Raw genomic sequence first — 25,828 nt, 5'->3', positions numbered from 1 at the left:
ATGATTGTCTGCAATTGGTGTAATTAATATCCTGCCCCTGGGGTTGTACTGGTAGTCTCCTTAGGGTTTGCACAACCTAAATGTATCCTTTGCACATTATTTGTAAGCATTTAAGGACCAAACCCAGAGAGGCATTGCTCAACTGGTTAATTAGATGGATGCTTGTGGAGATGATTTTTGTCTTTAAAGCTAGTGTTTTGACAAGAGGCTTGGTGGGAATAGTGAGGATGCAGAAAACCCATTGGTTGCTTGGAGGTGTTGCACAGAAAGCACCCAGTGCTTAGCAGTGCTGCAGGGAAATTCAGGTGTGAAGACCCGGCTGGACATCAGAGCTGGGTGAATTTGGTGTGAAGGAGTGTGGGGCTGTCATATGGCTGCTGCCTACTTGTGCCAGCTTCTCCACAGAGTCAAATCCCTGCTTTCTCCCTGCCATCCTACACACTGCCTCCATCACTCCTCTACACCCTGCAGCAAAGCTGTCCTGAGAATTTAACCTCCAACCAACCATCTTCATTCATCTGAACTTCTAATGCCTCATACACTTAACCCTTACACATTTTGCCTTTGGAGAGGATTGAAAGAAATTTCTCTGAGTAATAACAGTATTCTGGGCTGTGAAGCACTTCTGGCTGTTTACTTCAGTTGAAAGGGCCTTAAATATCACCGAGTTCCAATCCCCCTGCCATGAGCAGGGACACCTTCCACTCGACCAGGTTGCTCGAAGCTCCATCCAGCCTGGCTTTGAACACTTCCAGGGATGGGGCATTCACAGCTGCTCTGGACAACCTGTTCCAGTGACTCACCACCCTCGTAGTAAAGAATTTATTCCTAACATCTAATCCAAACCTACCTTCTTTCAATTTAAAGCCATTACCCCTTGTTCTATCACTACATGTCCTTGCAAAAAATTTATGATGGTGAATAAAACACTGACAAGTAGTGCCTAACTAAAAATAGCTTTATGTTTCATAGTCATGTAAAAAAAATTAAAATCAGTATTTCATCTTATCTTATCTTGTGGTTTTTCAGGATCAAGCATGAAAACATAGTTGCCCTGGAAGACATCTATGAGAGCCCGAACCATTTATATCTGGTCATGCAGTTGTAAGTACTGAACCTAATGTATTTTTTGTGTCAAAATTGCCACCTCTTCTTGTTCTGGTTTTGTTCTTTAACCCAAAAGATGGGGTACATGAGAGGTATTTGTCTAGTGTGCTACAGACTGCAAAATCCCTGGTGGGTGGTTAAAAATGAATCTCCAGTTGTAACGGGCTGAGTTGTTCTGAAATTGGGAATTAAATTGTTTTGTGATGAGTGTCACCCAAATCAAACCAGAGCAAAGAGGAGATGTTAAAGGGATCTGAACAGGCTTCATATGTATGGAGTTGCCAAGGTTTAGTTCTCTGTGTCCCAACAGGTACCTGCTTTGTACTGTGCCCAAGGTGACCCGAGATGCCACCATGTGCATGGGTACATGGGTACTGCACTTGAAAGACAGCATCATCCTTAACTCAGCAGCAGTGGTATCACTATTCCTTGACACACCTCTCTCACCAGAGCCCCTCTTCTTCCTCGTTTTCCCCCTCTGGACCTGAGAAAATCAGGATCCCATCACATGCATGGGATGTACATGTAGCTGACCTGGTAGCTGTACATACACTGTAGCTGACCTGGTCCTCCTGTCACATCAACCTGGCAGGAAGGCAGGGAGGGGCAGGCAGATGCTCATAGTGCTTCTATTTTTACCTCATTCTGAAATCAATTAAAAAACATGATTTGAACTTAAAATTTCCTCTTACCAGCTCTAGCCTCTCTCTTATTCAATTGTGAGATCACATCAAACAAGATCAGAACAGACAGACAGGGCAGAAGAGTAAACTACAGCTGGGAAGAGCCAGATGTGCCATAGGGAAACCTGAAGCATCTGATAGAGGCAGTTCTGGGGTTAAATACCCCAGGGAAAGCTGGGGACTATGCTGGTCCCTTGTCTATTGGTAACAGTTGTTAGAAGTTATTCTACTGACAGTGTGGGAAGAATATGGTTTTTGTAGCCCGTGTTTTAGTTCAGAGTGCTGTAAAAGAACTTGTATAGGAACATCAGTGTTGTACAAATTCCAACAAACCAGCTGGATTGTGGGAAGTACTAGTTTTGTGATCAGTTGTTTTACAAATCCTTGATTTTGTTTAATCTCTTTAGAAAAAATAAATCTATATTATTCCTTCTTATTAGCTTGTTCAGTGTAGTGTAACTTTCACTTTCATAAATTCCTTACATTCAGATCTTTGGTTTATCTGAAATATAGTTCTGTAATCACAGATGACACTGAATATATATCTTGGTATAAATTTCTGCTTGCTCACAATTCAACACTGACTAGAGAATTATCCCTTCTGTTATAGCTGTGCTTGTAAACCCAGCTAGCCAATTTTCCGAGGGCCAAGCATTAGCTATTCCAGAGGGATACAGATTCGCTGATGCCCACCAGGATGAGATGCCCAGCTGAAGCCATCAGCTGGAAACCCATCAGCATGCTTTGGGGTGGCTGCTCTGAGCAATTCCCAGCCTCAACAAATCGCTGTGCCTTGTGTTACAAGGTAAACCAAGAGCACTGAACTGAATGCAGGGCATAACCTTTCTGCAAGTTCTTGGGAAAGGACTGTGTTATCCCCCGGTGGAGAGGACAAGAATGCCAGGGACTCACCTCATTGCTGTGGGTGTTGCATGAAGGATGGTGCAACCTCTGCACTGCCTCTGAACTTTCATCAGTAGTTGACTTTGGGATCGATTGGCATCAACAGCTGGGCAGCAACTCTTCAAAGTCCAGAAGGCTCAAAATCCATTCTGCATGCCTCTTTTCATGGATTCCTGTTTGGGAGAAGGCATGTACGGATAATTTCTGGTTTCCAAGGTAACACCAACTTGTTGATACAATAGCTGTGAACCATTGCACAGCATGAAGTATCTATTTGTTTACATTTCTGCCCTATTTATTATTAGATTCCTTGTGGGTTTTTTATCTTCTCATTTTTGTGTATTTCTCCTAAACAACACAACAGTTGCCTACATTTAAAACTTGGGTTCTGATATGAAGCAGAAAGGGTTCTGATCAAGCAACTTTCATGAAGCAGCATTTAGAATATAAAAAAAGGGTGGGTAAAATCAGGACCACTCAAAGGTCAGTATCATGGGCACAGCAAATCTCAAATCCATATGCCCTTCTCCCTGGGTCCTCGCTAAGTGAACTCTAGCTAATAGTTTCCAATGGTTATTTTGTGTCATGGACAGCATTTTCATTACCAACCTTTAGAGCACTCCTTGCTATGTTGTGGAAAATCCACAATACAGCCCTTGTGCATCTTGCAGCACCTCTGTGGGAGAAGGCTTTTGGAGGTAGACCAAACCTCTCTGTTTATGTTTGTCCTTGGGTACATCTACTTTTCCATGAAAGCCACGCTTGTTAGCAGGCCAACTTGAAGCATAAATATCACACCTCGTTTATTCTGTCAAAGATATGGGCAAGTAAAGGTCTCAGTGTCTTTGCTGTAGTTGGAAGAAAGGGAGGTTAAGAGGCAGCTGTCCATGTCTACTTGACACTTAATTTGTTCCTGCCAGGGCCTCTGGGAGCTCTTCCCAGGATTACCTAGCTCTCAGTGAATCTGTACTGTGTGTTTCCTGGCATGTCCATGGGGGAGATAAGGACTCTGGCTTTGGTTTCACCACCTTTTTTTCACATACATTGTATACAAGTCATCACAGAACAGTTCAAACTGAGAGGTAAGACTAGGGTACACCAGAAGTTCAGGTTGGAGAGCCCCAAATTTGACAACTCAGAATTTCATGTGCTGTCTCAAAGCACTATCCTGTCCCTTAGAAAGGGCTTGACTGTTTTTTCTTTATTTATTTTCCAAAAGTGCAAGATATTCCAACCTAGTGCCTCTAATTTTGGCAAGATTGTGGACAATTCCTTGCTGCCTTTCACTCCAAGCAGTATTGCTCAGCTTTGGTATGAGGTGGAGTTAGGGATGCAACTGCAAAGCAGAATACAGATGTAGGACAATCGCTGCCTCTCCTGTGATGATTCTGCTAAAATTTTTCAGGCAATATAGAAAAGTGTTGTAGAACATTTGTCTTATTTCCATGACGATAATGTGCTTTCCAGCCAAGAAAACACCTGCTCCTTCCCAATCTTGGATCTCCTATAGTACTGTTAAGACCTACACAGGCAACAAAGACAAAAACTAAAATGAAACTCTGAAAGTTTCATTCCTTCTGGATGCTGAGATTCCCCGGAGGATACTGTAAAAAAACGGGGGAAAAAATTGCTTTCAGAAATAGAAGTTTTATGAAACTGTATTTTGGTATAATAATAAGCTCTGTTAATGAGCAGTTACAGGATTTTTAGTTGCTATTGTTGCCACTTGGTAAGAATTACCATACTGTATCTCCTAATCGATCTACCTTATTTCATCTCGTCAGTACAGGGAAAGATCATGATAATCTGTTGTGGTTAGTGTCGTCAGATACTAATGTTTCATTAGCATAATCAGCCTCTTTGTGTTGATGATTCATCTTCTGTGTCCTGGAAAATCTTGTATAAAAATGGATTTACATAAACACATGGAATCATTTGGGTTGGAAAAGACCTTTAAGATCATCTAGTCCAACCATTAACCCAGCACTGCCAAGTCCACCACTAACCATGTCCTCAAGTGCCACATCTACACGTCTTTTAAATACCTCCAGGAATGGTGACTCCAGTACTTCCTTGGGCACCATTTGCCAGTGCTTGACAACTCTTTTGGTGAAGGAATTTTTCCTAATATCCAATCTAAACATCTTTTCCATCTGAGTTTTACGGATCCATTTGCAAATGCTGTTTCTGAAGGTGCTACCTGGGGAGATCGAAGCAGATTCCCAAGGTTTGACTCTGACTTCATCTGTATTGTTCACCTGCATTGAAGCGTGAAGCAGCAAAGTTTGGTTTCCCAGAGATTTTTCTGTAACCTACACTAGTCAAAGCCACAGGAGCTGGGGCTGCTGCCTCTCCAAAAGGAGGGGGGGGGCACGTTATAAATCGATTAAGACAGTAATTTCATTGTTCTCCTTTATTCATCCATATTTCCTTAAAATATTTAGGAACTTAATATTTTTGCTATCTCTACCCTTCTGTCAAAGCTGGTTGAAGTTCATCTAAAAGGTCAGAAATTACTAAGGGCTGGAAAGCTGGGATGGAGAGTCAGTGCCTCGCTGCCTTCAGAAAACAGGCTAAAAATGGGTCCAAAAGGCACCTCCAAAACTGACAGACCAGGCTTGGAGAAGCATGCAAGCAATGATCAAACCAGAAGACCCACCTCTGGGTATCACTGCATTTGTTTTTCACAGTCAAGAACATTGCCAAATGCAGAGGAATTCCTATTAATACTAGGATCTAGTTAAAGAAACTGAAAACCCTAGTCCCTGTCTGATATAGCTTTCCACTGCACTGGTGGAACTGTGCTCCCAAAGAGTACATCTGATTCCCTCAGTAGGATGACTGCTTTACCCAGATCCTGTTGACTGCTGGTTCTGGTTCTCCAGGGTATTTCCCCTGTGTGATGTCTTCTGAAGCTTTGACATCTCTGCTGAGAACCAATTTTTAGGGTGAGCAGCCTGGTTGACCCAACTCTGAAATGTTTCTCCTTACATTTACAAAAAAACCCAGCTCAAACTGAGCCTAAACCCCTGACCTTGGGGTTTTTCCAGCTTGGTCTCTTAACTCTGTTGAATTATTCAGATGATTTCTTTCACAGAAAAGCCGAGATGACGGAGGCTCCTTCCTGGCCAGGTGCAAGTCACGCATGGAGGAGAGCCCTGCCCACAAGTTTGCAGGCTCAGAATCCCATTGTCCCATTCCTGCTGTTTATCAGCTCTCCCCTGCCAGACACAGGTGCCTCATAACCCTGTAACACCTTGGGAGGCAGCTCAAACAGGCAGGTACCCACCGGTGCTAAAATCTGCAGAAGTTTTTATTATTACCGGAACTACGCTGCTTGCGATTTTGCCTTTCAACTCCACATTTTGCTAATAAGTAAGTGGAGTGCTGAGCTGTGATTAAGTGCTGAATTCCCTTTGTTTTTTGAAAGCCCGATGCCTGAGCGCACTCCAAGAGCAGCCAAGCATGGACGGGGTATGTAAGTGACATTTCAATGAAAATATTCAGCCTCCAAGAAAAACAACAGACAATGGAGGGAAGTGCCGTGTTTGCCAGGTTCCTTAAGGAGTCCTGCAAGGACTCACTGTGTTACAAAACAGCAATCCCGCACGCCAAGCCGCTATCGTGTCAGGATGCTAATTAAAGCAAAACACAGATCTGCCGCACCACATTCCTTAGATTAGGTTTATTCCCATACTTGGAGGGGTGCAAAAGACAGAAGGAACTATCTCTGCACTTACGATGGAATTTATATCACTGAATGGCTTGGGTTGGAAGGGACCGTAACGATCACTTAGTTCCAACCCCCCTGCCCTGGGCAGCGACACCTTCCACTAGACCAGGTTGCTTGAAGCCCCATCCAACCTGGCCTTGAACACTTCCAGGGATGGAGCATCCACAACTGCTCTGAACAACCCGTTCCAGTGCCTCACCAATGAGTGATTAAAGCGTAGTGTTCTTCAGCAGCAAACACTTTTGTCCAAGCATCTGAGAGAAGCCCCTCAGCATCACTTTTCTCTACAGATGGTGTGTTTATTATCATTATTAGTAATGACAGTAATGGTAACAAGAGAAACACCACCATTAATGAAGAACACTGATGACTGTGTGCCAGGGGATTCAGTTTGTTTCACAGTACAGGATGGAACATCAGCTGCATACCCACACCCACAGACTGTCCTTCTTTATTTCCAGTATTCCTGGTTTGGATGAAGTGTCTCAAAAGGCTCAACCCAAATTAATGCCTGACATCCATTGAAAATACACTGGGTATGTGTCAAAAGCCTTGTATCCCATGCTTCATGCACCTCCTCGTGCCCCACAGGAATAAGATATGTAGTAGATTTATGTGGCAGATGGATCTCATGGAGTTTATTGGCTAGGACACTTAATGGATGGACCATGGAAAGACCTATTCCCAATTCCTGGTCAAGCAAATACACATGAATTTTATATTAATCAGTTATTGAATAAATTGTTCACTTGGTTTTGGTGGGGCTTTTTGAGCAAATGCTATGTAAGTAGTACAGCACCAGGGAGGCTAATGCACATCCTCTCAAGCCAGGAAGGAGCCTGAGAGGTGCCAAGGGAGATTTGTTTGGATTTTGACACAACTAAGCAGAGACTTATGGGCTCTAGTTAGGCTTCATTTCCTCACAGCTTATGGAGTGAAACACCAGTGACTTGGGCAAAACAACATTTGTGAGTCTGCAGTGGAACAGGATATGGCAATAACTACACACTGTGTTGAAAAAAATCTTTTGCTTGCTTCTGTGGACAAGAGTTTTTTGAACTGAGGGAAGTGTGTTGTATCGAAGGCACAGCTCTCCAGGGATGGATCCAGCTGGTGAATGCAGAAAGCAAAGTGGGACAGCAGCAACAGGGTTGAGCATGTGTGACACGACTGGGAGCATCAGACCATGATCGTGGGAGAAGCACTTAGGAAAATGAATCCTGGGCCCATCACAGCCTTCAGTATGACCATATTGCACACATGGCCCCAAACTGCAGCGCTGGGTTGTTGGATTTTGAAATTGCCCTTATTATTTGGGCATGGGCAACACAAGTTTTGCTTCCAGCCCATTTCTAGTGCTTAAAGCAGTCAGAGCACATTCTGTCAGTATAGCTACAAAAAATTATGCCTTATCAAAATCTCCGAAGGCATATTGACTAAACAACACAGGCAACCCTGCGAAAAGGCTAAAGGAGTTAATCTCAGTGTGCTTTAGTATTTTCCCACTAGAGCTTTGCAAGCTGCTGACCACATCATAAACCTGCTCTTGGCACCATGCCCCTGGGAACTCGGTGGCAGTTATTAATCCAGCATCAATTTCACATCTTTTCCTTTGTGGAAAAAAAGGTTATTATATCAGTTGGGTTACGCTGGTTAGTGTTCGATATGAAGGAGTGTCTCCCCTTTTCCAGTTGCTGAGAGGTTGGAAGCAGACTAGGAAAGATTAATGTGGGAGTGGGCAGATTTGTTGGTAACAGATTAATAAATCACAGATTGACCACCAGAATGGCTTTTAGATACCTGTAATTGTTTGGATTGTGTGTGATCCTGAAGTGTGAATGGGCTCATTGGCTAGTCTTAACTATCCTCAGCACTTTGATTTTTCTTCTTTTTTTCTGGCTATAGGCAGGACTTTTGGTAACTCCTGGTCCCCATGTCTTTTCCAAACACAGCACCTTTTCCTGGGAATGGCACTGAGCAGCAGTCCTGTTGCTTCCTTGTGCTGTTTTATGTGTAAAGGCTTCAGCTCTGGGTAGCATTTTAGAGTCCCTACAGCAACAGATGAACAGTGAGAATCTTCTTCATCTTGGGGACTACGAAAGACTTTCTCATGACGATTTCCAAACTCACTTACAGTGTTTTGTCACCTTGAACAACTGTCAAAATCCTTGTTCCAAAGCTTGCACTTATTATTGTTACCTTAGTCAAAGCATCCCGGTAAGGACTCATTAGCAAGCCAACACTGAGGGTTGGGCTTTTTTCAAAGTGCCATTCTACATCTGATGGAGAGTGATTATCTTTTTTCCCTGTAGCCTTGAGAATAAAGAGGTAGTGGAGAAACATTTTCTCATTTTCACTGAACAGAGAGCATTATAATGTTTCCTTTTACAGAAATGTGAATAGCTCAGATGAAAATGGATTTTTTTTCTTTAAGATATCTATTGTTGCAAAGCTGCTGTTGTCAATCAGGAAAACAAGAGTTTTGGCTGAAATTCAAAATAAACCTTGTTCTAATGTATTAATCTTTAAAGTTACAGAAAGAGTTGAAGACCTCATAATTCTGTTTGTTTTTCTGTGCTAGTGATTACAATGAACAAGTACTTTTGGAGAGTTGTTTGATGTAATGTCTGCTCCACAGCAAGGGCCAGTACCAAATTCTTAGGGTAACAGTATGTGCCTTGATTGGGCTTTTTTACAATAGAATTTGGCAGCACCAACTTGAGTTTATTCCTTCAGCCCACCAACAGTTCCCTCACTAAATCCCCATTGCAGGTGGGCACAGGGGTGTATGTGCCTATATTGTATAGCTTGGTCTGGTATAGGCAATTCATGGGGCAGCAATATAAGTCTGCCAGTAATCCTGTATAATATCACTGCTTCCCTGAGAGTAGGAGTGAGGCTTTTCTCTGCAAACAGCAGGAAGGTGGCTATTTAGAGCCATAACAATTTTCTTTCAATTTTGTTGGCTTTGGATAACCATCTCCTTCCTTTCATGCTTTGCCCAGAAGTTTCATTGCTGGTTACTTGATGTTCATGTAGTCACTGAATGAGTCTTTTAGATTTGGTTCTGCCTCTCTCAGTACCTGATAATTTACACTGTGGTGCACTGAAATCAATTAAATAGCTGGTGTTTAATTCAGGAGGAAGGGACTTCGCAGCAAAGCATATAATAAATGTTAAATCCATATATGCCACAGTGTGAGAATTCATTATGATACAGTAGGATCCCTCTCAGGCACAAGGTGGAGGCATTCTGATTAAATGGTTACACTCATTTAAACAGAAAAGGACTTTCATAACAACCTGAAAAGCTTTGAAGTGAAATAACATGGTGGCATTGAAGCAAGATGCAGAATTAACGTGGGTGTTCACAAGTCCGTTCTTTTACATGGAAAACAGTATTAAAAGTTTACTTCTGGAGGGAGGTTGTACAGACTGTGGTGAAGAGGACAGTAGGAGGCTGGCGAGTGTTGCATGTCAGTGTGTTCCAGAAGACATTTAATGAATTTGTGGCAAAAAATTAGACTCAATCTCCCAAACATGCTTATAGCTCAGCTCCAACCTCTGTTCTAGGTTGTGTAGTCAGGAAGGTTACTGTGGTCAGGAGTCTGTGGTTTTGGAGTCAGTGCTGGGCTAACTTGCAGTTATATTTGCATTGTGTTATCCAGAATCTCACAAAGTCTAGAAGAACCCATTAAGCAGGTGAGGATGAAGCATTATCACCTCATTCATATTCATGCTGAAAGAAAAGATATTTTGCTTTACATTTTGTCTGTGCTCGTCCCAAAAACTCTACATAGGGCATATTTTTAAAGCCAGGGAGTTTCACAGAGTTTTCTGGGGCTGGGCTGGGGGTGAGGGTCCTAAACAGGATTCTGAAAAACCTAGAATTTTTCTAACGGAAATACAGGTTGCTTTTTGAAATCCTGTTTTGACTTCCTTTTGCAGTATTGTGGTTACCTCCTCTTACAGAAACTATTTTCACAGGACTGCAGAAGTTCTTGCCATAGTTTTCTGCTTTAAACATTCTCTCTGGAAAATTATTCAGTGGAAAATAAATGTGGAGGATTTTGTGTTTTTCTTTTATTTTCTGAAACAGTGGTTATGTCTGCTGTAGCCAAACTTTTACTTTTTTAAGAATTTTATAGAAAAAGAAAATACTGTTGCTGGTGGAGCTTTTCTTTGATGCATTTATAGAACATGTACTCATTTCATTCTGATTCATGCCACATGGTTATATCTTAGCCTATAAAGGCCATTTTTTTCTCTTAAATTGGAGGGAAAGGGTGTTCAGAGACCAAAATACTTATGTCATCTTTTCTCTTCTCCAAGACAAAATTCCTTTTTGGGGCTGCATGATCCTGGTTTAGCTGTAAAAGGCTTTCTCTACTAGTTCTGAAGATGTTTTGGAGGAGTTTGGTGATTGTTCTGTCTGATTATTCCATTGATTAGGAGCATTTAACCACTGTGTAATTTTATTTAATTCATCTCTAATTGATGATACTCTAAGGAGCACTGATATTCTTGAGTGAGACATAGTGGAGCCTTTAAATGTCCATGTGTCCCTGAGGAAGAAGATACCATACTCCAAAGTGCATTGTAGTGAAAAAGTGAGAAATACAATTTGAAATCCACATTTTAAGACCTACATTATCATAGAGGCACCATTACTAAAACTTGGTCTCAGCATTCTTAATATTAAAAATCAGGTAGAAAATTAAAATTATTTTTGTCTGCCTTAGGGATTTTGCCATTAAAACTCTGCCATGAGTCTCCTACAGCTCCAGAAAAAGGGTTATTCCTTTAGGAGAAACAGAGCCAAGCATCCATCCTGCCATCACTATGAAGTTCCTTGTTGTGATGATGGTGGTGTTAGATATATTCAGTCCTAAAGTTCCTGGTCACCCTGCTGCAAAATGTTACCCAGTGCCACAGGACAGAAGTGTAACCCTAATTAAGTGAATCTGAGCAGAGAAGAAGGAAATTGCCTCTTTCTGGTTGCTCACCAGTCTTATCTGCAGAAATATTTCTCTCACTGCAGCCCAGGATCTTTCACAGAGATTAAGGTTTGTTTCCCTGTAAGGATGGGGCAGGACCATTTGCAGAAAGTGCTTCTGACATTTTGCTTTTCGGGGCTGAAAACTCTCTGCCAGAAGCTTTTAAATTTGCTCTTTTCAGACGTTTTTGCAGCTGGATTTGCTGTATAGAGGTCTTGCTTCCCATTGGTGCTGTCTTGCCTTATTTGAAGGGTGGCAAGGGAAATGTAGGTTAGTTCTCTGTCACTGGTGATTGGGTCACCACATCAAATGTATTTTTAAAAGCAAATTTCCTGGGAAAAGGCATTTTATCTTGCACTCTCTTCCCTCCACAGATAACGTGTTTGCAGTTGGGAGTCCCTTTCCTTGCTATTGATATGTGACCACTGTCAGGAGAGCCACAGTAGCTTCTAGAAACAGCATATGGGAACATTTTGGGGAAAGACCATTCTGTTGTGTCTGGCATTTACTTTTGAACGGAGCAGGAGTGAGGAGTGCTGCCTGAAGGCAGGGCTACTGCCAGGAGCAATTCACACCGAGCTGGAGAGAGGTGCTTTTGAACAGTCCCTCCTTTAATCCTGGTCTCACCTGAGCTGAATTAACTCAAGAAATTTGCTACTGCAATCATGGCTGTGTATGTCCAAAAGTTTAAAGCAAAAAGGCAACTTTTTGCATAACATCAAAGGCAAAAAAACGAAGTGGGGAGGAAAAGAAAAATAAAAAACCAACTTGTATAGCTGCTGTCTATGTGCTCAGCTGAAGGTCTAGACCTTCCCTTTGGCCTGAATATCCTTTTCCCTGGAATATGCTGTGAAATGTGACCACATGATGCTCATATAATAGATTTTCACCTGTGGCTGAGCTTTCCTGAGCCACATGGCTGTTCCCAGCCTGCTCCACTTGTGTGTATCTTCATCCAAGGGGGTTTCCCTGCCCAAGGGATTTTGCTACAAATTTCCCTTGTCGCACAGGTGGACCTACCACTCTCCAAAACTGCAGCAGCATGGTGTTCCAGAGACATCCCAGATGGGACTGTACTTGTTACTCATTTCATATTCTGCTGTGGGTCACCTAAGGCCAGTCTGCACGTTACAACCCCTTGGATGCAGGCAGGAGGCAGGTGCCAGGTGTATTTTATTGCTTTGTTGCTTGTGCTGGTGTGTGACAGCCTCCGGCAAGGCAAATGACATAATGGTGTGCTTCTGCTGTCGTGAGGGGCCACTGCAAACACCCCTCTTCTGTTAATGAGTCAGGAAGGGTTGTCCGGCTCTAAATTTGGGTACACGGCTGCTGGCACAGCCCCTGGAGCCAGGGACTCCTGCTGCAACCGCAGGGACAGTGGCAGAGGAGACAAGCTCATGGCTCAAAAGAGGCGGAGGGGAAAGAAGAAGCTGAGCCATATGGTAGAAAAAGTAGAAGCAGACACAGCATCTCAGTGGTTGGTGCTCATTAGGCTGTCCCTGATGTGCTGGGAAGACTGAGTGTATCCTGCTAGAGGAACTGTAATATTCTTCTGTAAGCTAAAAATGTATCAGTGAAGAGTGCATAAAGGATAGGTCTTTTTATCTATGGAAAAGTATTCTATTCTATCCTGTTTACCAGCAATGTGTAACAGGAACTAGGGGCTGCTGCTCTCAAGAGTCTTGTGAGGGTGTTTTGTGGTTTAGAGCACACGGATCTGAAAATCTAGAGTTCTTGTCTTACTCTGTCATTGATTTACATTGTGGTCTCAGATCACTTTGTCTTCTAATTTCCCTGCCCACAGAAAGAGAATACTTTCCTAATTAATTCTGGGTAAGATTAATTGGGGGGTTTTTGTTTTGGTTTTGTGTTTTTTTCTCGAGTCAGTGTTGCACTTCAAGGACTAAGTTGTTAAGGGAAATTAGAGTACTTGAATCTGGCCTCTGGCTTTGTCCACTGAGGAGTACTGTGGTCCATCTGTGAATGAGTAAAAGTGAATGGGTTTGTCTGCTGGGACTTATTGACTATTTTGAAAAACATATTCAGGCATGCTTTGACCCCCTCCAGTGTTTCCCTGGGTACTCCGTGCTCTGCAGTAGCTGTGTAGTTGCTTTATTCCTCCTTCCCATCCATGTCTGTGCAGAAACCTCTGGAGAACATGACCCAGGCTGTGTGGTGACTCAGTGTAACAGCATGACCAGCGATGGCCATCATTGCATAGATTTATTTATCCTTGTGACGTAGATATGTGGAAATCTAAAGCAACAGACATATGACATCCAAAGTTAAAAATCCACTTACATAAAGCCAGGATTTCACCTACTGTGCACAGATGTGGGTGTACCCAAATGCATCATACTGGCGATGGAAGGGAACAAAAAGAGTCATCAATTAAAATTTGGTAAGAGAGAGCTATAAAGCAGAAGTTTAAACCCAAGCTGGATAGAAACTGAACAGCAGGATCCTGAATTTTAATATCCATTTCTTTATGCTGCAGGTAGGTGGAAGTGGTTATTGCAAATAGGGGGATGTAGGAGCAAAGTGCCAAAGCACATGGTACAGCAGGCTGGCTCCGTCACCTCCCTCAACTTTGGGGACTGTGATTCGTGCTCCCCCTGTGCAGTGGGAGTGCAGTGTGACTGGATCTTTGTGGAGGCAAGGTGATTTGGGAGTCCCCAGTGTGCCCAGGTCCCCTCTAGGTTGAAAAGAAACAACTTTTCCCCAACTCTCCCTTGTTCACACGCAAGGAGCGAGCTCAAAGTGCTCGATGTCCCAGGACACGTTACAGTAGCGAGTAAGAAAACTAGTTATCAGCCCAATGTTTGAAATACTTGTGCTCAAAAATGAACACCAGAAAGGGCCTTTGGAGGAGAATTCTTGGGGGCATGAGATTAGACTTCATATATAAGCCTTCTGTGTGCAGGCACTGGTCAGGAGAATGGCTGGCTCAGCGTGAACCAGGGGAGCGTGCCAATAGCCCTGACAGCATGGGCAGTTCTGGGGCAGTGCCCTGTTTCTGTTCAGGGACAGACCAGACACAGCTACCATGTCTCTGCTCCTCCTTTGGGAGGTGGAAATAACAGCCCTTTCTGCCACATGTGGATGCTGTGAGCATAAACGTGTTAAACTCTATGCCTTTTTGAGATAATAATATCAGTTTAGGCGTGTAAGTGCCTAAGACAAATATATTGTACAAACACCAAGTGGATTAAAGTATGACTTTTGGCACAGTGATATTGCTTAAAGACTAGTTTAGTTCCATTTCAAAGGATTTCTCAAAATAAGTAGTTTGAATCCTGCCCCCTCTCTGCAAAAATATGGTCAGTGTCAGCAAAAAGAAAAGAATTAAAAAAGAAAAGCAAAGCATCTAAAAGAATTCTCCTGGTTTGACTTTTTAGATTTCAGAGTGGAACACATCAGTTCATCCATTAAGTGTTGTTCTGGCACTGGTACTGGTCTCCATCACCCTGTGGCACAACTCACTGCAGAGCTTCTTCCTGGCATACTCTTTTCAGAGCTTTCTGACACAATTCAAACTTCAACCTGTCCACAGTCTCACCACTTGCATGAACATGAGGGTCTTAGAAATAGTTTGCAGAATTACATTCTGACATCTAATTCCCACCTGGGGATGCCAGCCCTTATTTAGCCACAGGTACCTTTGCATGATGATTTGGCGTCTCCCAAATGCAGGACAAGGAGAAGAACAAATGGGAGAAGGAAGCAGAGCTAGCTGCAGGAGACCTGACTTGAGGTTTGAGACACTCTCTTGTGTACCCTCAGCCATGCATACACCACACCATGTGGCTGTTAATGCGAAATTTACTTCCTTGCTATTTACTTAATCTGTAGCCTCTTGGTAGTAAATTATATTCATTGCCTCCAGGTCCTATTCTTGTTCCTGTTCCTGATGAATAGTTATTTGCAAGGCAAAGGAAATATATACTGTTTTTATTCTATTTGGGCTTTGAATGCATAAAATAGTCCTTTTTTTCAGTCTGAACATGCAAGTGCCCTTTAGAATGTGAATATTAGCATTGTGTTCAGAAAATATATTTTCTTTCCAAAGCGTTACTTCTCATGTCATGACCCATTTTAGAAAATTCAACATTCTTTATGTTTTTTAGAGAAATTCCTAAACAAAAAGGTATCCTACTTTCTTTCGTATTAAATTCTCGCTCAGTAGATAGCATCAGATTCCAGAGCATCATAGTCTTGTACAAGTAAGTTGTGAAGCCTTTGCCCTGTAGAACTTGTTGGTACAGAGAGGTGAAAAGCAAATACAATTGCTTGTAAGCTTTTACTTCTGGCAATATGTTCAGAATTTCTTTTAAAAATTCTAAAATTATATTTTCTGATAAATCATAGAATTGCAGAAGGATTTGAATCAAAAGATCATTTTAAGGATCATCTAGTCCAACTCCCTCTGCCACTGAGCAGGCATGTTTCACTGGATCAAGTTGCTCAAACCTCCATCCAACCTGACCTTGAACACTTCCAGGGTGGGACATTCACAGCTTATCTCCAGCTCTCTTGGAAGCCCCCTTTAGGTACTGAAAGGCTGATATAAGTTCTCCCTGGAGCCTTTTCTTCTTCTGACTGAACATCCCCAGCTCTCTCACTGTGTCTTCACAGGAGAGGTGTTCCAGCCCTCTGATCAGTTTTGTGACCCTACTCTGGACCCGCTCTAACAGGTCCATGTCTTTTTTGTGCTGAGGACTCCAAAGCTGGACACAGTCCTACAGGTGCTCTCTCATGAGAGCAGAGGAGAGGGGCTGAATCCCCTGCCTCGACCTCACAGTCCTGATGCAGCCAAGAATAGACTTGGCTTTCTGCAATGTGAGCACACATTGCCAGGTCCTGTCCAGTTTCTTATCCACAGATATTCCCAAGTCCATTTGTGTCAATGAGCAACAACTCCAGTAACACTTCTCCTCTGGTTGGACTGTCTGTTGCCTTGATTAAAAATTTATCCTCAACATGCTCCAAGAGTCTTCTGGACTGTTTACAGCTTTCTGGCTGCTTTTGCAGCAAATGTCAGGGTGGTTTAAGTCCCCTGGCAGGATCAGAGCCTGCAGCCATGGCCTGCAGCCATACTCCTTCCAATAGCTGAAGCAAGGACACTTCACCAACATCCTCCTCTTGATGGAGTGGTCTGTAGCAAACACCAGCCATGAGGTTTCCTTGGTTGGCTTGGCCTGCTCATCACTGTTTTTCAAAGACAGCTCTGTGCAGCCACTCAATTTTTATTTTTTTTTTACATAGAGGACAACACCACTGCCTCTCCTTCCTTGCCTGTTTACATATAAATAAATAATTGATAATAAAATTTGTCATAAAAATGTCCTATTTTGGACACAAAGAACCAAAGTTTAACCAGCACCAGCAGCTAAATTTGACACAATGAGATGTGTCCAAAGTTCCGTCACCAGTTGTTTCCTTTACTGGAGTGAAGCCTTTGCACCTTGGCTGGGATCTGTCTGTTCTTGGAGTTCCTCTGACATACATGACATCTACAAGATTTCCCTTTTAGGCCCAGTCTCCTAATTACACGTCTGGCTGTGTGGTGGGGACTTTGCCTTGGCTCCCACAGAGAGAGAAGGAGATGGTGTCAGGCCATGCAGGGCATTCCAACCAGGCTTCTGCAGATGAATCATCTGAAGGATTGTTTTTGAAAGACTGGGCTGTTGCATTTGATTCACTCTCCTTGGCGAGCTGAAAATAGCCTGCATTGTTCTCATAATCCTTAGCAACTTGAAAACTGCCATAAATTGAATACATTTTAATCTTTACCTACAGCGAGAAAAGAAGCTAATTCAGTTATTCCTGCAGTTCCTTAGCTAATGCTAATTAACTGGTGGCTTTGTATTTTTCCAGCAGTTTTCTAAACATTTCCATTATTATTTCAATGAGCCCTTTACAAATCTGAGACACAGTGAATAGATGTATTTCTCCTGTGTGCATTGGTAAGTCCAAGCGACATGCTAGAATATAACTGTCCAAGAAAGAAAGACCCACTCCCACAAACTCATAAACCATAGATTATCAAGATTCATAATCCTCTGGATATGATTTCTGCAGGGAAGTTGTTTACAGTTGTGTTATAGAACAAAAATAAAGGTGATGCTGAGAAGTGATACCACACATTGGTGGAGTTGTAGGGTACATGCAGGACAGAGACTGTAGACCCACCAGACGTAACAATTATGCCCAAAACTGATCTGGAGGATTGTGAATTTTATCTTTGGCTATTTTGAGTACTATTTTGAGCTGCACTTGCTTTTTTTCCCCTGAAATATACTTTTTCTCAGTTGGGTTGCAAGTAATTTTGTGAATTACTTACGTGTGGTCAGATAAATTTTTGAAACGACCCTAGGGGGGGTAACTTCAGTCTCATAATATTTACTGAAAGGCTTAAGTGTTGTAGTGCACTTAGGAAGATCATATCTCAAATGACTGGCACGAGTGACCACACGTTGTACAATGCAGAGGAAGCACCACGTATGTGTCTGCATAAGGGTAAATTCTGCCCTCCAAAACTTGGGAATGGTTGTTCTGCATGGCTGTTCTCTGGCTACAGTGATCCAGTGCTTACCACCAGTTTGAAAAGGGGTTACAGTTGTATCTTGAAACCACACTTACCCAGTGATTTCTGCCATAACCTGGCTCTCCTATCAAAATTTTGCATTAAGCAACAGACTGATGAAAAGTAACAACCACCAAACCATCTGGGGCCGTTAGATAATCTCATTTCACATTCAGTAAGGAATACCCTCCTCCTTTTACTGTACAAACCAAATGCCTCAAAGGGATCTTCAAGGACCGTGTGGAGAAATGTGACGACCCACGAGACTGGAAGCAAGACAGGACTAGTGGGATGAAGGTGGTGGTGAGCAGCACTGATCTGCTTTCTGTGCAAGGAGTAGGTGTCAGCTCTGACACTGCCTGGGGCTTTCTCAACCCTGGAGAATGAAGAGACTATGTGTCCATGCTCACATCTAGGGGCACAACATACTGTGGCTGAATTCAGCTAGAATTTTTCTTCTAACTTTTGATAGAATCAGTCCCATAGGTCAAAGATAAGGTTTTGCCTCTGGATAGAGCTGTAATAGTTGGGAAAAAAAAATCATCATTGCATGAGATGGTAGAGTGCTTGTGATAAGACAAGGAAGTAAAAACTACCTTGGCAAACAAAATTCCCAGGTAAAATAGCTAGAGGAAGGGTGGGAGTGGACCAAACCTGCTGCTTACAGCAAAGAACTTTTTCCAGTTCTAGCTGGCTTAGGTTTGCTGCTTGGCTTTTCCCAGTTCAGAGGGTCTCACAGCACAAGAAGGACCATGTTGCAGTCCACTTGCATAGGATGGCACTAAGAGTGTGAATTGCATGACCCTGCGACCGGTGTGGGAAGCCGGGCGGTGTTGGAGAGAGACGTAGTTGGCTGAGTTGTAGTGGATCCAAAACAGAGCCAGGGTGTGACCTAGGAGGGGATCCTGGAACCTCAGGCATTAGGTGCTTAAGTGAGTGCTTAAGCTCATTTCCTGGCCTTTATTTAGTTGACGTTTTCAGATGTGTCCTACATCTCCCTCCAAGTAGAAGGAGATCCGTAAGTCCTGAAACTGGATCTACATGGTCAGATTCTCAAGCAAATCCACAACTTCCATGAGATAACCTGCATGTCTCCTGTCCCAGCCAATTTCAGGATTGGGGAAGGGGGTCTTAGGGTTGGACTTGATGTTTCTGGTCCTGGTGACTGGGCTGGTTGCTTCCACACCAGGGCAGAGAGGACGTTGCCAATCCCAACTTAAGCGTAGCAGCTGGTGGGTAGGAGTCAGTGCTAAGGCAGCATCCTGTGCTTCCCTGGTGGTGTGAAGAGCTGCTCAGTGGTGAGGGAGGGGAGGAGGGAGTATGTTGGGAGGAAGCTGTCACGGATCTGCCTCTCATTGCTGCTTGCAGTCCTACGCTGGCTGAGTCAGAGCTGGCGGGAAAGGCGAGACACGCAGGTGGTCTCTGGGAAAAGTCCACACTCAAAAACAGATTTGTGAGGAGGAGAGAGCCAACAGGACCCCCAGTCTAAGGTCTGCAAACCTGAAGGGCTGTGCCTGGTGTTACAGAGTGGATGAGGATGAGGAAGACCATGTTGAAAGGCTGTGGTGTGCAGGTGTTGCTGTCTCACACCCCTGAACCGTGAATTTGTCATCGTGGTTGTCTCTTGGGAGGCTCAGCCTTCAGCATGGATCAAACCGCTACGTTCAAGCTGCTGAGAGCAAATCAGCAAGAATGGTGCAATCTCCAGCACAGCATCCAAGCAGTTTCCCTTCCTTTCTGCCCTTCAGCCCTTGCGTTGTGGGCTCGCTGGCACTTGCACGGCCATTCCAGCACTCAAACACTGTTCTGATCAATAACACTTTCAAAACGTTCTGCAGTAGCTACTTAGCATGTTTTATGTCATTCTCATTCAGATGGGCAAAGCCAAACAGGGTGAACTTTGAAATAAAGTTAATGTTCGGCAATAATCCAGGGAAGAATTAGCAAACACTTCAAAGCTAAATTTTCCAAGATAGCATGTCAAGCCATTGAATTTCAGTTCAGCAGTATGCCAAAATATCTCAAGATGTCTCTCATGATGTATTTCATTGTTTCTTATAATTTGAGTGGTAGGAAAATGATTAAAAATAAGAGTGCATCCTTCTGTTTCTTTTTGATTCACTGTCTGAAATTTCAAGATGTTTAAAAGGTATTTATACTCATACATTTAAGGTTCTGCAGTCATTTGTTTTACTATGCAGTTTGAAAGTGATTCTGTTCAGCAATTAAGGTCTAAACTAAATTGTCAAACACACCAAAGGATGTTTGCATATGTTACTTGTGGCATCCATTTCAAGCTGATTTCCCAGAGAGAAACATGGGTCTTTCTGTTCCTTCCCCACATATTTCCTAATGGTTTTTGAACCATTGGCTAATTAGAGATGTACCTTTTGGAGAAGTAGAGTTCTTGGATGTAAGTGGATCTCTATGCATTTTGTGACGGTATCTCTCTGCTAAAGAGAGATCCTACGAGTGCCTTCGACAGAAGGAAATACGTATTCTGGTGAGGTTTGAAAGCAGTAGCATGTGCTCCATAAACAGCTCAGTGTTTCCCAGTGACTGAAACAGAGAGGTGTTTCCTTTTCCAAGTATAGAGTGGTTATTTTGAGGGCTTGACAGGGGAATGTAGAGTTTCATGCATCACCCACAATATTTGAAAAAGCGTTAGGATATTGAGACTATCTGAGACAAGAAGTACAGAAATGAATTTAAGAGGCTGGCAGAAATGCCTGGGGAGAGTTTAAAAGACCTCAAGAGGTTACTTTGACCGAGCAATGGTGAATATGGGATACATTATGCACAGTGTGTGGTGGATGCAGGCTGCTAGTGGAGAGAAACTGGCTGCTGTTGGAAAACTGTGGCAGACCTTTTCTGATTACTCACTGTGAATGCTAGTGTTAGAGGAGTCAGGAGATATTTCCTGCAGCTCTGTTAACTGGCAGCAGCAAGTATGGCTCTTCAAACCCCTCTCTTTCTAGGGAAGAAACATCAGCAAGTCCCTAGTATAGGATAAACTATGATCTGGAAGCACATTTAGGTTAATGGCTTACATGTGCATTTGGGACATTGCTCAAAACCATTGAAGTCACTGTGAGTTTTTCCATATGCTCAGTGAGCTGTGATTCAGGCTTGCTGAGGTGGGGAGAAGGATGTATCCATTTTTTTCAGAGAAAAGCAAATACCGGCTGCAAAAACTTCTGTTCAGCAAGAAATTCCAAGGAAAAGTTTGGACCTCATCTCTCCTGTGACATTGCGTTATGGTAATTTTAGCATATTCTTTCGAATTTCAGAAGGGAGTAACATGGTGCTCCGTAAACAGTTCAGAGGTTCCCAGAGGCAGACAAGAGAGTTGTTTGTGATTTTGATGATGTGCTTTCCAGACACCCTCAGAAGGAGAAGAAAGAAATCCTGATGGGGTTTATGGTGTAGCAGAAGTGGTGGTTCCAGCAGTAGCTCACAGAGGAGAGCAGGAGAATTTGTGAAGGGTCATGTTGGGTGCAAGACCTTAGGAAACAGCTGCTCACCCAGAGGATGTCAGTGCTTCTGTGTTGATACTGATACTGAGACATCCACCTCAGATTAGGCAGCAATGGCGCGAAAGGAGTAAAAGAATGAAAGAAAAGGAAATTGTTATGATGAGTATGAGGACAGAGTTTCCTAACAGTTGAAGTTATCGTCGGAATGAAGTGTGAGCAGAGCTGTCACTCAAAGCTGAGCAAGACAGAGAAGTGGGGAGCAATCCTGCAACTTCAGAGGCAACAGTCAAAAGTTTGATGGACAAAATTGCGCAGGAGTTTTTCTCCCCACTTCTGGCTTCTGCAGTTTGAAATTGCCTCTAATGCCAAGAAAATTAGAGGAGAAAGTGGCCAATATTGCCAACGTATTGGGTGCGGTTGCCCTAGGTCAGTAATGGACCACACAGTGAATTTCCTTATGAAATTTTGCAGAGTACATTTTGTGTTTTAGTGGTGGAACAATGGGCTCAGGTTGATTCTTCTCTGGAGAGTAAGAATTTTCTAAGTTATGTTTATCTTCAATTTTTACTACATTTTATAAATGGCTTTGTTCTGTTTTCTTTTTCCAAATAGGAAAATTCACTACGTAAAAGAAAATTCTTTCAAGATCTAGTCTGAACATAATAACTACTTTTGTGCAAATCCGAATATAAACTTAAGAATAGAGACAAACTAAATCTCTTGAGGATATTACATCAATCTCAAAGTTAATAAGCTGGAAGAGAATGCATTTTAGATTTTATATTAACTTCCTTCAGACTAGGAACCATTTTTCCTTGCACGTCAGTTTCCAACTCATTAATTTATTAATAATTAAACACCTGAAAAAATAAAAGATCTGTTATTTCTCATGTAACGTCAATCAATAGATTTCTAATTAACCAGCCTCAGAGCACCAAGAAGCGATTTCTCCAGCAACAGTTACTACTGCCAGCAAGTTTTAGTGGGACAAATAGAATTTAACTGTTTTTCTGTGCCAGAGCAGAGACCAGAGGCCAGTTGAGATTTTTCTTAGCACAAGAGCCACATCTAAGGTGGGACCCTGGGAGCATCTCCAGCAACCTGGGCCCATGTGTGGACTCTAAGTGGATCCTGGTTTGTGGGGTGATGTATCCCATCCTCTTCTGATTGGAAAATGTGGGAGCGTGGACAGGGAAAGATCTATCTGTGCTCTCAGCCTGACTATGGGGATGCTGGGGTGCTCTGTGCTGAGAGGTTAGTAACGCATGGATACATTGCTCTAACCGTGGAGATCTCACAGGTTCTGGAGCTCACAGGTCAGAAAAACAGCAGAAGGAGATGTGAAAATATTTGGAAGGTGAAAATGTGCTTTAGGGCACAGAAGGAGCCTGTGGTGGTGTCAAAAAAGAAACACAAAATTTTCAAAATCTAGTTTTGCCTGTTCCCAGCAAAAAAATGTATAACCAGCTACTCTTCAACACTTCAGAAATCTCCTGTGATTTGCTGGCAGAGAAGGTGTCAAAGGTATATTTCATCTCATGATCCTGTGAACACTTTCTGATGTAACTTTGCCCCCATAAATAACCTCCTACACAGGGAGCTGAGAATCACATTCTCAAATTATAGCTCCTGATGTGCCAAGTGCCTCTGAATAAAGAGATCTCTGTCCATGGAAAATATCCCTAGAAACTCTTTCCAGATTTATCAGTGAGCTTTTTCACAGTCATTTAAAATAAATCTTTCCTGGCTGATAACTGGAAGGACGGCCGTGTGTATGGGGTGAAACTGCAGAAGCTCTTTGGCAGTCTCAAATTCTGCCTGCTAAAGTGGTACTGAGGCTCCTCCTGTGGGGATCAGGGAGAAATACAAATGATGAAAATACTAGAAATAAGTAGCAAAAGCAGCTGAGGAAGGAAGAGGAACGCCAACTAATCGGTGAAGGATGTCAATGAATCTCTCAATGTTCCTGCCAAAAGTATAAAATAAACCCAGTATCTGTTCCCCCCTTGCTACAAACCCTCAGAAATTGCTGCTTTGTTTCTGAGTAACTTTTCTCCCCTGCGCTTTTTGTTGGAAGTGGTAGCACTAATTCAACCTGAAATCAGAGTCCTGTGGGTTTGGTTTTTTTTACAGGGAAACACAGACAGGTTAATGATGTTACTTGAGCTCTATGAAAGCCTTGGAATCCCAGGGTTCAGGCTTTGCTGCCTTCCAGAAAGCAGCACAGTGTCGCTTTTCTGCGGCTCAGGTGTGACTCCTGCCACCTTTTCTGGGAATGACACCTACTCTGTCCTCCCAGAGAGGACATACTGCCTTGTCACCATCTTCCCTTGCTCTTTGTTAGCATTAGCACTTCTCCATTGTCCAAGGGGAGATTTGCACAATTACTAAGGACGCCAATGCAATGAAGCTTTGCAAATTTGGCTTTTCTCAGTGTGGTTGAAAAAACAAACCGTGTGGATTTGTTTGTCATAACTCTGATAATGGGAGTGGTGACCCTGTTCCAGTTGTGATTTATCATGAGAGTAGATTTATCATGGGAGTGGAATTACACATCCACTTTGGCCCCGCCTGAACTTCTGTTTAGGAGGTTCTGGTCTGGGACTAAAACTTGCAGAGTCCCTTCTGTGCAAGGATGGAGAGTAAGGACGCATCTATGCAGGAATAGAGAGATAAGGGCCAAATGCCAAGAGGGACTTGGGCATCCAAAATTGCATTTAGCTGGAGTATAAAGGTTGACAATCAAACCTGCCATAATGAAGACACTCACTCAGCTGCTGCCATCCCTGAGGGGAGGAAGAGCTTCCTAATTTGCCTGTTGTTATTTAGTCCAGTCTCTGAACGGTAACGAGCAACTCAGCACTAACTTCATTAGCTAAATTATCGAGTCCTTCCTCTGCCGAGCCCTGGAGGAGGTTGGTTTGGCAGCTGGACTCCAGCACACCCCACACACACCAACTTGGTCCAACAGAGCTGCAGCTGCTGCTGGTTCCAGACCTCAGTCCCAAGACATGGTGCCACATGGCCTCCATCCTTTCCATATCAGCTTCGAGAGCTGGTATCCATCCAGAAGCTTTGATTCCCTCCTGAAAAAAATTGCCAAAGGAATGCCTGAACCAGTTTAATGCTTAATTTTAGTATCTGGGGGTTTTTTTCTTTATTTTCTTTCTTTTTGTTTTTTTGTATTTCCAAAGACACAGATGCAGTTCTCTTCCAAAATATATGAAGTCATAGGGCAAAATGGTGAAGCTTTCTAAAAAACAAAACATCAGTTCCACAGAAATGCAGCATAACCTTACTCAATACTTCACTTTTCTTTTTCCATCATAGAGGGATTTTTTTTTAAACTTTATTCCACTTCTAAACTTGTAAAAAAGATAAATCAGAGGGAAAATGCATCACCTGTGCTTTGTGGACAGCTCACATTTACAAAGCAATGGCAAAAATCTTGTCTGAAATTCTGAATACTTAAATTTTACTTTCACACATCTTACTATGCTTAATTTTTCTGCTTTTATGCTCTGGGGCAGACAATTTAGCTCGGCATCAGAGGAAGACAAGAGCCCAAGAGACGAATTTTAATTAGAAGGCAATCAAACCACCAGATGGCTCTCTGATGTCTTAAATCTCCACTTGGGTGAAATAAATTGACTTTCCTTGAAAACAGTGCTAGAGTAAATTTTAAACAATGCCCCGAAGCTGAAACATGAAGTAGTTCTGCATAGTTGTGAAAATAATTTGTAGACTCTGAGGCATTTGTCAGAGTGTTTTATTTGTTTAATAAAAAGCATTAATGTTTGAATCACTGGTTGCTTTAGCACTGTGCCCTATGATCTGTTCTCAGTATGACTGTTGTTTAAAAATATTTTTAATGTTTGGGTCTAGTTCTACCAAATTGCAGAAAATAAACCAAAAAAACACTAATTCTTCCCAGTTTTCAGTTTCAGTTTTCAGGGGGACAAGGTGACCCGCTCAAATCAGTGAGCTGCGAGGAGAGGTGGAGCACAGCACAGAAGCATGGTTGTGATATAAACTCTGAGCATCGTCAGTACCCTAAACCAGGAGAGGAAACCTTCATCAGAGTGAAAGGGGAGGGCAGCATGGCAGAGAGGAGATTGGGAAGTCTGTAATACCTAACTGTATTGAGACCTGCTGAAATCACTTGTATCTGTTTTTTCTAGATGGTTGCATTCATCTTTCCCTGCAGGTGGAGTCCTTCACAGAGTATTTGTGGTATCACATCTTTATCCCATGTCCCATCTGTTACTTGAGGACCTTAGGGCCACATTCAAAGCTGGTTTATAGTCGGGGAGGGGGAAATGCCACTTGACTACAGGGATTCA

General features: G+C 42.8%; 1 protein-coding gene across 3 annotated transcripts in view; it reads left to right on the top strand.

Annotated features, from left to right (window-relative positions):
• The window catches only part of CAMK1D (calcium/calmodulin dependent protein kinase ID), a 216,898-nt gene that overhangs the window by 128,200 nt on the left and 62,870 nt on the right, over nt 1–25,828 (top strand). For all 3 annotated transcript variants that reach the window (XM_027728223.2, XM_027728222.2, XM_027728221.2), the window contains exon 3: nt 1,030–1,104. In XM_027728223.2, the coding sequence (XP_027584024.1) occupies nt 1,030–1,104 (75 nt within the window). The remainder of the gene's footprint in view (nt 1–1,029; nt 1,105–25,828) is intronic.

The sequence above is a fragment of the Pipra filicauda genome, unplaced genomic scaffold (assembly GCF_003945595.2).
Source record: "Pipra filicauda isolate LSUMZ 115617 unplaced genomic scaffold, ASM394559v2 scaffold119_size3216105_pilon, whole genome shotgun sequence".
Taxonomy (NCBI): Eukaryota; Metazoa; Chordata; class Aves; order Passeriformes; family Pipridae; genus Pipra; species Pipra filicauda.
This window is presented reverse-complemented; position numbering and strand designations above follow the sequence as displayed.